Source organism: Schistocerca serialis, chromosome 3 (genome assembly GCF_023864345.2).
Source record: "Schistocerca serialis cubense isolate TAMUIC-IGC-003099 chromosome 3, iqSchSeri2.2, whole genome shotgun sequence".
NCBI classification, from domain to species: domain Eukaryota; kingdom Metazoa; phylum Arthropoda; class Insecta; order Orthoptera; family Acrididae; genus Schistocerca; species Schistocerca serialis.
The window spans coordinates 618505791-618521217 of NC_064640.1; the positions used below are offsets into that span (position 1 = coordinate 618505791).

Here is a 15427-nt window from a genome sequence, read left to right on the forward strand (position 1 = left end):
CCATTCATTACCTTTGGTTTATAGTGATAGTGAGAGCCACAGGCACATTTTAGCAGTAAATAGTGTTTTGCACAATATTGATGTTGACTTTGAACCTGCGGGACAACTTGGTTCAAATGCTAATCATTTCTGCAAAACATATTAATGTAAATGTCCTGTGAATATGAACGTCCTATCTCTAGTCGTTCAAAGTGTTGTGCTTTTTCTGAACATGGGCATATTTCATATTACAAAAATCACTATTAAGTTAAGCAGCAATACTGAAACTAAGGTTTCAAATGCCTCTACTAACAGGTACTGACTATATAACTATGTCAATAATACTTTCATCAAAGCTAAGAAGCTGAGCTGCTTTTGGAACATTGTGAAGTGTAAACACACTGACCACTTTCAAACTCAATCAAAATCATAGATCAATGTGAATTCATGATCTGAACTTGTCATTATTAGAGCATTCTGAATACATTTCAGTAACTTTTTAATTGTATGATTAACCCAAATGCAGGATGTGCTTCAGTCATGATGAGACTGTCAGTTATGTAGATATTTTAGGTGAGTCATGAATTATCATTTCTATTTGCCATTCCCACAACTGCACAGTTTTATATTTGTGTAACTGGACTATGGAAGTAATTATTTTAAATAAATATGGTTCACAACTGTATTTGATCTAATCTTTTATTGCATCAGCATGGTATTATATGAAAATACTGGATGCGGAGTGAGCTTCTAGGACAAATTGGTAACTGCAACATGATACATACATGGATTATTATATAATGTAATACATAACTTCTTAATCCTCTGGTACAGGTTCTAAGAAAACTATTAATTCACAAATGTGCTATTCCCAAATATTAACATTTGTTGCATTCAAATAAATGTATATTGTTTTTTATGCAAACTTAGTATCAGTTCCTTTTTCTATAATCTCCAGGTGATTTTGCTGTCTTGTTGAATTCGGGAATGTCAGTAAAATTGGCAGTCTGCTGCAATTTCCTTTCTGCCTGCACATGCTTTGTGGGATTTGCCGTTGGAGTTGTTCTTGGTGAAATTTATGCAAGCAAATACATATTTGGCTTTGCTGCTGGGATGTTCCTCTACATCAGTCTTGTGGACATGGTTTGTGTCTATGCACATTTGCAATTTCCTTTATTGCTTTTCTTATATTAATCATGGGAAAAAATTTATCTATGAGATGAAAAGAAGTCAAAGACATTCATTTTATTGGAGTACAGTGCAATGGAATGGCTTAACTTTATCAAGTATTATACAGTATTATTACAGTAGTAATGTTAATTAAATTATAATCTAATACAATAATTTTAAGAGTCCCTGTGAAGATACTCTTCAGTGGTGTAGAAGGAGCTATCTGATAGAAAGTTGATTAATTCATTCTTAAACTCAACTCTATTAATCACAACATGTTTAATATGCTATGGTATACTGTACACATGTATCAGACCCCTTTCTGTACTAATGTTTTAATTTTCAAGTCTTTATCAAAGTTCTCTGTGCTGTTACAAGCATGCTTTGTACTATTAATAACATGGATTGACTTTTCCATTGTCTCATGGCACTTGTAAAATTTTCCATTGGTGTTTTGCAGAACATTATTAATTACAAAGAGGAGTTACTTACTTCACATTCCACAACAATTTTTTCATTATTCGCTAACTTTTTTAAGGGATTTTTATGTCATCAACATGTGACTATTGTTTTGAAAAAAGAGAAATATTGCTAACAGGAAAGGATATCAATGACTTACATTTATTGTAAAACAGTGATCAGAATCAGTTTTTTTGAAGACCTGTATGGTATGTTCTAGGACTAGCACAAGGTATATACTGAGGACACAGAATTCGTGGGGTACCTCCTAATATCGTGTCAGACCTCCTTTTGCCCAGTGTAGTGCAACAACTCAATGTGGCACAGATTCAACAAGCCCTTGGAAGCCCCCTTCAGAAATATTGAGCCATGTTGACTCTATAGCCATCAATAATTGCAAAATTGTTGCCTCTTACAGGATTTTGTGCATGAACTGACATCGCGAACAATTGTGGCTCAGTGACGTGGCACATTGTCATCCATAAAAATTCTGCCATTTTTTGGGAACATGAAGTCCATGAATGACTGCAAATGGTCTCCAAGTAGCTGAACATAACCATTTCCAGTCAGTAATCAGTTCAGGTGGACCAGAGTATCCAGTCAATTCCATGTAAACAGAGCCCACACCATTATGGAGCCACCACCAGCTGGCACAGTCCCTTGGTGACAACTGGGATCCATGGCTTCATGGAGTCTGTACCACACTCAAACCCTAGCATCACCTCTTACCAACCCGAAATTGTGACTCATCTTATCAACCCTCAGTTTTCCAGTCTTCTAGGGTCCAACCAATATGGTCATGAGCCCAGGTGAGGTGCTGCAGGCGATGTTGTGCTGTTAGCAAAGGCACTCACGTGTCATCTGCTGTCATAGCCCATTAATGCCAGATTTCACCACACTGTCCTAATGGATACATTTGTAATATGTCCTACATTGATTTCTGTGGTTATATCATGCAGTGTTGCTTGTCTGTTAGCACTGACAACTTTATGCAAATGCCACTGCTCCTGGTCATTGATTGAAGGCTGTCAGTCATTGAGTTATCCACGGTGAGAGGTAATGCCTGAAATATGGTATTCTCAGCACACTTGACACTGTGGATCTCAGAATGTTGAATTTCCTAATGATTTTCAGAACGGAATGTCCCGTGCATCCAGCTGCAGCTACCATTTGCATTATAGTCTGTTAATTCCTATCATGCGGCCATAATCATATCATAAATCGTTTTACATGAATCACAGGAGTAGAAGTGACAGCTACACAAATGGGCATACTGCTCTGCTATGACTTTTATTACATCAGTGTAATTCTTATAACACACTTCTGTATATTAAAGGATGTTATTATTGTAAGTTGACTATCACAAAAGATGAATTCATAACTTATTATTGAATAAAATTATTTCTTCATTTTGTAATTTCTGATTTTATCAGAATCTCTTTGAAAAAAAAAAAAAAATACTTGCAGCAAAACATTCTTCTGTAAATGATGTAAAGTAAAAACAGTACAGATACTACTGGTATATAAAAGTATTCAGCAAACTTCAGAGGTAAATAGTACTTCTGGATGCTAATATGTTCACTTAAATTGTAAAAACATTTTTAAATAGTTTTTTCCCTTCAATTCCATTCAAAAATTCCTTTTCTCTGTCAACCCCTCAATGTATACTGCCAAGGGATTATAAGGTATTATTTCAGTGCAGCTCACACTGTGTTTGAATAAGAGTTCCTGTTACTTGAATATTTCTTGTGTTTGCTGTTATGCAGCCTGAACAGCTTGTATGAAATGTTTACTGTTCAAATAATAATCCACTACAGCTGCTTTTTTATATTTTGCTTGCTGCTACTGGATCCAAGCAGCAGCTCATTCTCAAGCAGCACATAGGTACAGTCAAGCTATTGTTAGCATATTCATATTATTTCTGTTGCATTATCATTTTATATACAGAAGTACTCAATATATTATTTATTTCTAAATTCTGTTTGTTTGTTTAAGATGGTATTCAGGATTTTTGTCAAATGTGTGTAGATTTCCATTTCCTCCGAGTTGTTCACATAGCTTCCCTTTTTGGCTCTATAAAGAATGGAGATATTATTGCTTACATCCACTGTAAAGTGTTGATTTTCTTGAAGATGCATATGAAATGTGGGGTGGTTGTTATAGCATTTGCTTAAATGTTTGTATTTTGTAGTAAATTTTTGTTCTGTTTGTCTGATGTAGAACATGTCACAGTCACTATGTTTAATTTTAAATTTTCCTGATTGGTCACATTTTTAAGCTTTGTCTGTTCTGTGTATTACATTCGTTCTTAGTTTGTTCTCTGTGCAGAAGCTAGATTAGATTAGATTAGATTAGTACTTGTTCCACAGATCATGAATACGACACTTCGTAATGATGTGGAGCGTGTCAGGTTAATAAAAGGTGTTTATACAAGATATTACATTAGACAAAATATTACATGACATTCAATAATTTTAATTTTATTTATTTATTTTTGTGGGGTTGGTAAATTACCCACTTACTATATCCAAAAATTCATCTAATGATGAATCTAATTTTAACATTTGTATTCCGAAATGTGTTACTTATTTTTTGAGAAATATTTCCCCTGTATGATAGTACAACAAAATTTTCTTTCTTCTTTTTTTTCACTTTTGCTAATATTATTACATCATTTTCATTTGCATATTTGGCCCTAATTTCCTTTCCATTTATTTTATGGACTATGTCAGGATTGTAGCCATTAATTGCAGTTACAGTTTATGTTTACCCAACTCTGTTTTCATATTTTCTTTAGTAAGGGAAACTCTAATCACACACCCCATCGAAGTGTGAAAATATGCTGCTTTATGTGCTAGTGGGTGACATTTAATACATAACTTATCATAAGCACTAATCTCTCCATTCTCAATAGAGCCAAAAAAGGAAGCTAACATAAACATATTGGAGGAAATAGGAAACTACATGCATTTGGTAAAAAGTTCAAATAAGATCTTGAATGGACAAACAGAACATATAAATAAAAAAAAATTAAGAACTTCAACAAAAAACTTATCAGTGACAGATAAAACAGAACAAAAGACAATCCAAAATTTCACATATGATACAAATTAATTTCCATCAAAGATATAATATATAATGTAACAGCCATGCACAAATATAACAAAAAAGTAGATCAGATATGAAAAATAACATTTTAGATCTTATAAAGTAAGTAAAACTTAAAATAAAACCAGAAATTATACACGTATATGTACATACATAGATATATATGCCGATTCTATCTAGGAATTGCTTGAAAATGAACAATCACCTGAAACTGGTAGCAGTAAATAACACATAGAAAAAGCTGCTGTACAGGAATATTATTACAACAGTATGCATTTCTTTCTACTTGTTTCTCAATGGAGAGCTCTACAGCTGTATTTATGGTGACTATGATAGTCACTGTTAGTTTGAAGAACTCCAGAGTTTCTCTCATCATCAGCACCCACTTGTAAATATATAGGGGAGGAACTGTAACCTACTGAATAGGAGTTTACAGTTGTACTAGAGTACAAGGGACAACTAAGAAAAGCAAAAAGATATATATGTTCAGTAAAATAGATAAAAAATCGATAAGAGCATGTAGTGGAACTATAGCTCAATTTTAAAAGAATAGTTGATCGTGCACTGGTTAGATACATACCCAGTAGAGCAGTTCATAATGGGGTGAGTGGGATTCCATGGTATACAGTCATTGTAAAGAAACTTCTAAAGAAATAGACTACTGCATAATAGATGCAAAACAAAGTGTAGGGCTATAGATAAAAAGACGCTGAATGAAACACATTTGGCTGTCAAGAGAGCAATGTGTGAACCCTTCAATGACTACCATAGCAGAATACTGGCAAATGATCTTTCACAAAACTCGAAGAAATTCTGGTAGTACTTAAAGGCTGTTAGTGGCACCAGAGTTAGTGTCTAGCTCCTAGCAAATGAGACAGGAACTGAAATTGAAGGTAGCAAAGCAAAAACTGAGATGCTTTAATCTGTTTTCATATTTTCCTTTAGAAAGGGAAACCAAGGAGAATTGCCTCAACTTAATGCTCATACCACTGAAAAGATGAGTAAGATCAGCATTTGTGTCAGTTGCATTGAGAAACATCTGAAATTGTTAAAACTGAACAAAGCTCTAGGGTGTGATGGAATCCCTATCAGATTCTATAATGAATTTGAGGCTGAGTTAGGCCCTCTTGTAACTATAATCTATTGTAGATCCTTTGAACAAAAATCTATTACCAGTAGTTGGAAGAAAGTACAGGTCACACCCATCTACAAGAAGGGTAGTGGAAGTGATCCACAAAACTGTCATCCAATATCTCTGACACCAATTTGTTGTAGAATTTTAGAACATATTCTGAGCTCAAAACATGATGAGGTATCTTGAACAGAATGACCTTCTCAATCCCAGTCAGCATGGATTCTAAAAACATCAATCATGTGAAATCCAACTCACACTTTTCTCATTTCACATACTGAAAGCTTTGGATCAAGGCAGTCAGGTAGATGCAGTATTTCTTGATTTCCAAAAAGCATTTGACTCAGTACTACACTTGTACTTATTGTTAAAAGTATGATCATATGGGGTACCAAGTGAAATTTGTGACTGGACTGATGACTTTTTGGCAGGAAGAACACAGAATGTTATGTTGGATGGAATGTCATAGTCAGATGTAGAGGTAACTTTGGGTGCACCCTAGTGAGATGTGTTGGGACTCTTACTGTTCACATTGTATATTAATGACCTTGCAGACAATATTCATATTAACCTCATAACTTTTACAGATGATGCAGTTATCTATAATGAAGTCCTGTCTGAAAGAGGCTGCATAAATATTCAGTCAGGTCTGGGTAAGATTTCGAAGTTGTACAAAGATTGTCAACTTGCATTAAATGTTCAGAAATGTAAAACTGTCCACTTCGCAAAATGAAAAACTATAGTATCCTATGACTGTAATATCAATGAGTCAGTTGGAACTCATACACTATTGAACTCATATGAGTACCTACATTTTGTAGGGATATGAAATGAAATGATCAAATAGGCTCAGTTGTGGGTAAAGCAGGTTGTATATTTTAGTTTATTGGTAGAATTCTGGGTAAGTGCAATCAGTCTACAAAGGAGATTGCTTACAAATCACTTGTGCAATCCATTCTAGAATGTTGCTGAAGTGTGTGTGACCCATACCAAATAGGACTAACAGGGGACATTGAATGCACACAGAGAAGAGCAGCACTAATGCTCATAGGTTGATTTGACTTACACGAGAGTGTTACAATGATGCTGAAGAAATTGAACTGGCAAGCTCTTGAAGATAGACATAAACTATCCCAAGAAAGTTTACTAAGACAGTTTTCAAGAACTGGCTTTAAATTATGGCCTCAGGAATATACTACAACCCCCTACATATTGCTCACATAGCATTCATGAGAATAAGATTAGAATAATTACAGCACACACAGATGCATTCATACACTCATTCTTCCTGTGCTCCATACATGAATGGAATGGGAAGAAACCCTAATATATGGTACAATGGGATGTACCCTCTGCCATGCACTTTGCAGTTGTTTTCAAAGTATAGGTGTAGATGTAAATGTACATGTAGATGTAGATGCTCTTATGTAGGGTTGTCTTATGTCATTCAAGTAGCCCTTTCCAGCTATGTAAAATTTTTCATTAATATTTAATTGACTATTAATTTTATCCCAGAAAACCATGCCACAAGCTAAATGTGACATCAAGAATGTCATTCTAGTAGCTTCTGTGCTGCAAATCTCTTAAATGATTCTCAGAGCAAATCTCTGAAAAAGATTCATGAGTCAACATAACGTTCCATCGAACACCAGGTCAAGATCTTGGTTAACAGTTTATGTGGTTTCTTGAAAACTCCTCATTTGCAACTGCAGGCAACATGTTACATCTGGATCATACAACTCTTGTCTTAACAGTAGAAATGGTTATTAAGTCTGTAAAATTAACTTCTATACTTTGTCTTCAGATTACTTTTGTAATAAGCTCCCTTCTGTAAAGGTATAGTTACTTAGTGTCCTTAGAATTTTTAGCAAACTAATGCACATCTCTTCAACAAACATACAAGCATAACTTTTTTTAATTTGTTTTAGATTCCAGAAATGAACCATGTGGCAACAGAAGCAATGGATCGTGGCTGGAAGTCAGGATGTTTAGTGTTATTGCAGCAAAATATAGGTATTGGGATTGGTGTTGTAATACTATATGTTCTTGCACATTATCAAGAACATATCAATGTGCAGTAAATGATCTTCTGGGGAGATCATTCCTCAAAACTCATTGTACGCAGTAAATGATCTTCTGGAGAGATCATTCCTCAAAACTCATTGTACGTGTAATTACTCATGTTGTATAAAATATTGTGTATTGTCAACTCATATTTTTATGATGTGTATTTTTTGAAGCCAAAGATTGTCTTTTTCATGTCCATATTTAATTGTAAGCAAGTGATAAGGTAATATTTTTGCTCAATAAATAACAGCACTTAAAAAGTTATTGCACATGAAATAAGCTGAAGTTTTCTGAGGTTAAAATGTTCCTAAAGATGCATTACTTAAGTGCTAATATTGTAGCATGAAGAAATTTCTGTATATAAATGTTGTTATTTCTAAATTTTACTTTAAATAAAAATGTAGCACTATATCTGTGATCTTAGCAACAGCACAATATAAGCTGATACTTGTTTCATTCCTCACATTTTATTTCTGTCCTTAATATTAAATTCTTCTTCCCCTCCTTTTTACTCTGTCAAGTAGTATACCAGATAGTAAGTTTCTACATTCAACTGTGGACTTGTTGAATTTAACTTGTGTTATGGTGGTCAATATTTCTTCTTTGCACTGCCCGGTGATGGAGAATTATTTTAGGAAATGTACCATCAAATATTATCTAATATGACTGCACCATCTGCTTTAATCTAAAATCCTGTATTCTAAATACCACATATTCTGTTGCTGTAATATGTTCATACTTTTCATTCACTCTCTTCTTGTCAGATGTTAAACAGGTCTCAAAAAGTGAATTCCTTAGCCTGGATTGCACCTTTTCTTTCTTTTTTAATACCCAAAGTTTACTTGCCTACAGACAATCTATCATTTTACAAAGTGTCATTGGTGTATCTTTCTTAACCCATTTTTCACAAGTTCTCTTAATATTCTGTAATATACCTGAAACTTCCTAGTTTACAATCAACAGATGTAAGATGTAAGATGGTACACACCCCAATATCTCCCAGGCAGATATGGTAATATTTCACTTTGTTATTCATGATACCATCATTGCATGCAGTGAGGATCTTCTAATGTCAGCTTTATTCCCATGACAAAAAACAGGGTAGTGTTTCACAATCAATGGCGCTCACTCATATAAGTCACCACTTTTTAAAAATCATCTCACTCTTTCAGAGACTCAGAAATTACGAGGTAAACTTTCATTGATTTACTGTAGTGTTTGCCTTCATCTATGAAGACTTTACTAGGAAAAATGTACATTACAGAAATAAACCAGAGTTTCAACAAATTTTTCATATGAAAGTCAAGGAGATTGGTCAAATGCCATTCAGCTGTAGTAGTCAAATGTGATGAGCCATTCTTATTAATGTCAATTTTTTTTCCATTACAAACTGTCACCATATAAGATCTGTTACAGGACAGCTGAAAAAGTTGTGGCAAGCACAGAAATGGAAAATAATTGGTTTTCAGCCCACACACAGTCAGTGGATCTGTGTAGGTGGTGGATAGTCAGAAACATCAGTGACAGGGTTTGTTGTATCAGTAAAAAATTTGTCAAGTAATTGTAGAGCTTTTTCCATGTACCGTACTGACTGCTGTTGTGTTGAGATCTTCCTTGAAGGCTGTCTACAGACTGAGCAAAACTACAGCAGATATTCAGTCCAAACTTGTGGCATGATGTGTGAAGACAGTCTTCAAGTGGCAGTGTAAATGTTCTACCACAAGCCATGTGCAGTGGGACGGAAATCGATTGTTTGTATACAGTTCATTTCCAACAATGTTACTAATGCTTTGAAAAGATGAGATTCATACTGCCACAACTGATCATTTATAATGTGGACTGGTACTCTAAACTGCATGATCCAACCCCAAAGAAAGTTCTTAGTGATGGTTGTTGCCGTTGCATCTTCCACCAGAAACACTTCCATTCAGCAAGAAAAGCCATCAGTTTAGCATCAACCAGTAGCAATATTCTTGCGAAGGCAGTAATAAACATAATATTGATGGGTAAGTGATCAATTCACTGATTTGGCAGCACAAAAATACCTGGTGATGTTTTGATGTATCATGCCATTTTGTTATGTTGTCAGACAAACATTTTGGAGTTCTTGTTGATACCTGTCCAGTTGACTGTTCCTTTACTAGATGCATAGACAACTTCAATACTGGATATGAATGACAATGGAGCAAGGAGATGACAGCCCAATGAAATTCTTTTGTCATGAATGATTGCATCAAAGATATGGTAATGTCAAATTAAAACTCTACTTTGGAGCTTCCGTTGTCTGTCATATGTGACTGAGTGAGTGAGCGAGTGCCTCTAAATCCGGTATCCCATCTTGAAATGGAGTTTGTTATCTGTGAATGTGCCTAATATCTGTAGAAAATTTCAATAGAATATTCAAGTAATGCAACGGATGTGGCAGGGGAGTGTCGTAGGACCATTGCTATTCACAATATACGTAATTGACCTTGTGGATAACATCGGAAGTTCACTGAGACTTTTTGCAGATGATGCTGTGGTATACCGAGAGGTTGTAACAATGGAAAACTGTACTGAAATGCAGGAGGATCTGCGGCGAATTGACGAATGGTGCAGGGAATGGCAATCGAATCTCAATGTAGACAAGTGTAATGTGCTGCGAATACATAGAAAGAAAGATCCCTTATCATTTAGCTACAATATAGCAGGTCAGCAACTGGGAGCAGTTAATTCCATAAATTATCTGGGAGTACGCATTAGGAGTGATTTAAAATGGAATGATCATATAGAGTTGATCGTCGGTAAAGCAGATGCCAGACTGAGATTCATTGGAGGAATCCTAAGGAAATGCAATCCAAAAACAAAGGAAGTAGGTTACAGTACACTTATTCACCCACTGCTTGAATACTGCTCACCAGTGTGGGATCCGTACCAGATAGGGTTGATAGAAGAGATAGAGAAGATCCAATGGAGAGCAGCACACTTCATTACAGGATCATTTAGTAATTGTGAAAGCGTTATGGAGATGATAGATAAACTCCAGTGGAAGATTCTGCAGGAGAGACACTCAGTAGCTCGGTACGGGCTTTTGTTGAAGTTTAAAGAACATACCTTCACCGAGGAGTCAAGCAGTATATTGCTCCCTTCTGCATATGTCTCACGAAGAGACCATGAGGATAAAATCAGAGAGATTAGAGCCCACACAGAGGCATACCGACAATCTTTCTTTCCACGAACAATACGAGACTGGAATAGAAGGGAGAACCGATAGAGGTACTCAATGTACACTCCGCCACACACCGTCAGGTGGCTTGCAGAGTATAAATGTAGATATAGATGTAGAATGCCTGATCCAGATTTTGTTGGTCCGTAATTTGTGAGGAGTGTGATGTGGCATCCTTCCAACATATACCAGAACTTTTTCACCACAACATATGCAGCATACAGCTCATGGTGGTAACTGGACCAGCATATTTTTGCTGGTGACAACTCTTGGTTAGTAAATTCTGATAACTGTTAGTGCAACTGATGCATTCTTATACCACTGCTCGCAAAGCCATTGCAGGTGCATCTGCCACCCATGATATAGGTGCATATGGTAACAGTTGTGTCTAGAGTGCAAGCTCTGCCATGATATAGTTCACTTTACTAAAAACACTCTGTATTTTCTTCTGTCTATCGTAATTGTCTTACAGCTTATGAGTGCCTCTGAGAAACGTGTGAAGTGGTGTCACCAAATCACAATTGTAGATGACATGTCAATAAAAACTAAGTATCATATTTTATACAATCTGCCAGTAAATTTGATATCATTACATTATGCAGGGTGCCATCAGTTACTGCAGTTCTTGCTAATGCTTCCAGACAGTGGAGCAATTCGGATAGCATACAATCTCTAAACTCCCATCGCTGTATCATGATACTATAGTTGAAGTCATGAACAATGTCAGTCAAGTTTAAGCTTGTTCTGTGCGCCTATGCCACATATACTCTAACAGCCAATGAGTGTTCAGTATGTTCTGTGAATGCCCTAACTAATGCGACCATTGAACATTATTGTAACGAGTCGTTTAGTGACTTTCGATTCCATTTGCTGTGAGCTGTCATCACTGGTAGTGATGGTAATTGATAAATTCTGCATAAGTAAGCAAGAGACATAGGATATACACTTTCTCCAAGTGTAAAGTCTGCGAATGCACATACCACAACTGTTGTTTGGAATCATCAACAATGCATGCACAAACTGATTCATTCTTGGATTGGACTATAGTACATGTGAGTGAGAGCGCAGTGAGTGTAGTGTCACTATACATGTGTACTTAAATCAACCACAAACTGTATTAGCATGGGCCAGCCTATAGAGGCCACCTGTAGGAAGTGTGGACACGGCATGGTCTCAGCCAAGCTGTATACCAGCAGAATGGCTCTGAGCACCATGGGACTTAACATCTGAGGTCATCAGTCTATACCAGCAGACTGTGCCTCTATACGAGCAGAGCAGTGCTGGCTCACACTCACTATGTTCTCTTAGTTTGTATTTCTCATGTCAGTTGTTCTGTGTATTGCTTATATTGCACCCTCTATATGATTCCTTTTTCTTGTTATGTGTTGAGTCACAAGAGGCTTATTTCTGTTATTGTTCAGAGTTTTATTGATAAAGCCATATGTGTGTTGCTTAGATTGGTCTTGTGTATTACTTGATTACTACATGACTGACAACAAGTTTGTAATGGTTTCTGCATGTGCAGTCTTTAAGTACAGTTTCATCAGCTTTAGTCATTACAGACACTGTGATACTGGCCTAGATTGAACAGCTTACTTTGGCAGTGACCACTTTGTTGGCTTCATTAACAGAGTACCATTCACTGGTCTACCTATCAACTTTTACTCTGTTTGATGATTCAGCAGAGGATTGGAAAGCTTATGAAAAAAGACTCAGACAGCATTTTTTGGCTTTCAATGCAAGAGACTCAAATTTGGACAAAGCCTTGTGCCTCTTGTGGCTTCCGCCTAAGTTGTATCAGTTACTATTTCAGCTCACCCCTTTACAAGAAATGTCAGCTCTTAATTTTGATCACATGTGCAGTTTATTGTCCAACTTCCATTGCAAACAAATGCCTGTCATAGTGGCGCGAATTGAATTCTACCAATGCTGCAAGAAGCTAAACTGGTCACACAGGGCCTGGGCAGTTTCGTTACACAAACTTAGTCATAGGTCTCAATTCGTTACTGATGCCCATAATGATGTTTATGCAGACTCTATGGTGCGCGATGCAGTTATCTGGTTAGCTCCAAACAAGGAAGAGTACCAGAAGGCATTACTCTGTGAAAAACCCGTATTGGAAGAAATTTTACAAATAGTACTATCTTTTGAGGTTTCTTGGACAGTGGGTAATCAGATTGAAGCATAAGGTGATGTGGCAGTACTATCACAAGATGTGCCCAATAGGACAACAGATAACTTGCCAAGGAAGCGGCAATGGCAGTGGTAAACGTGTGGGCCCAATGCCGAGCAGACTAAGGGTGGCACCGAGCGAGGTGGCGCAGTGGTTAGCACACTGGACTCGCATTCGGGAGGACGACGGTTCAATCCCGTCTCCAGCCATCCTGATTTAGGTTTTCCGTGATTTCCCTAAATCATTTCAGGCAAATGCCGGGATGGTTCCTTTGAAAGGGCACGGCCGATTTCCTTCCCAATCCCTCCCTAACCCGAGCTTACGCTCCGTCTCTAATGACCTCGTTGTCGACGGGACGTTAAACACTAACCACCACCACCACCACTAAGGGTGGCCCAAGTAGCCATGACCACCACAGTGTCAGTGTCAGCATTCTCTGTTTCTGTATTGTCCAACACGAATGATTGGTGTGCCCTCTGTGCTGGAACACTTGTAATGCTTGCCAGAAGAAAGGTCACATTGCTTCCATGTCTAATTGCTGAAGGTTGCTCAGGATATGGACATGGATATAAACTGTGTGACTCCAAGGCTTGTGACCTCTCTCAAGTTGTTTATCAAGTTAAGTGGTTTTTGCCAATTGCTGAGGGCACAGGTTGACACAGGTGCTGCAGTGATGTTATTGAATTCTCAAACCTATGTGAATTTAGGCCCGCTGCTGTTAACACTGTGACATCGAAGCTGATCAGTTATAACAAACAGAACATTGCACTGTTGGGACAAATTATGACAAGTCAAGGGTTCATTCTATTACATTTTTGGTGGTTGCTGATGCTGGTGTTGAGAACTTGGTTGGGAGGGTGCATTTCAGGCAGTTGGATTTTCTGTCACTGATGCAGTTCACCTAGTGCCCCATCAGGTACCATGTTATCAATTGGAAATGTTGTGTAAGGAGTTTCTGGAGATGTTTTCAGAAGATATAGGGTGTGCTACAAAAATTTCCTGCTCATATTTCTGTGAAAATCCACAACTTGCCCTTGTTTTTGTCATTTGCATCTTACTCCTGTCATCCTCAAAGATCAAGTGAAAGCCAAATTGGACAGACTTCAATCTCTGGGGATGGTGCAACCTGTTATGGTTGGTCAATGGTTGTCTCTGTTGTATGTAGTTCAGAAGCTATGGAGGAAATTTTGTCTATGTGGCAACTTCAGTACTACTGTCAACATGCAGGCGATCATGGATACGTATCCTCTCCCATGCCAGAAGGAACTGCTGGCAAAAATATCGTGTTGCCAATACTTTTCTAAATTTGATTTGTCTGAAGCATATCTGCAGGTTCTGTGGATGAAGAACTTTGACAAATATTGGTTTTGAATACTAGTTTTGGTATCTTTCAATATTTGCACCTTTGTTTTGGTGTGACTAGTGACCCTGCTATTTTCAAATGAGTTTTAGAGCAAATGACTATGCCTGTCCCAGGTTGCAGTCATTATCTAGATGATGATGTTACCACAGGCTCCTCCACAGCTGATCACTTGAGAAATTTATGCACTTTGTGTTCTGTCTTACTGTCTGCAGGCTTATCATAAAACCTCGTGAAATCTCAGTTTTCAACCTTCTGTTGTTTATTTGGGGTTCGAGGTCTGTTACATCTCTGCCTCACCCCTTTCCCCTGAAGAGGCTTCAGGCCTTCCTAGGGAAGATAGCCTTCTAACATAAATTCCTGCCAGGGGTGGCCACATTGACATGTCCATTGCATACAATGTTATGCAAGAACATACCTTTTCGCTGGAGCCTGAATTGCTAACGTGCTTCTCAAATGTTGAAATCGAAACTGCTCTCAGCAGCTTGCTTAGCTCCATACTCTCCGGACCAGCTCATTGTTTTGGTGACTGACACCTCACATTACAGCCTCTTTGTGGTCCTAGCACACTGATATGCCATGACTCTGAATGACCTATTGCTTTCACCTCTAAATCTCCCACTCCAGCGCAGCAGCATTATTCTCAGGTGGAAAAAGAGGTTCCGACCATAAACCGTTGATTTCCTTGTTTAATCCTCACACTTCCTCGCCTGACTAGGTAGTACACTGCCTACAACACTGAGCACTGTTCTGGTCTCACTAACATCCATTTTC

The 15427-nt window shown here is 37.3% G+C and overlaps 1 protein-coding gene across 1 annotated transcript in view; it reads left to right on the forward strand.

Annotated features, from left to right (window-relative positions):
* Positions 1-8328, forward strand: part of LOC126469548 (metal cation symporter ZIP14-like) — a 216535-nt gene extending 208207 nt beyond the window's left edge. Inside the window, exons 8-9 of the mRNA XM_050096666.1 lie at positions 938-1122; positions 7777-8328. Coding sequence (XP_049952623.1) covers positions 938-1122; positions 7777-7929 — 338 coding nt within the window. The 3' untranslated portion in view covers positions 7930-8328. The remainder of the gene's footprint in view (positions 1-937; positions 1123-7776) is intronic.
* The last annotated feature ends 7099 nt before the right edge of the window (positions 8329-15427 follow it).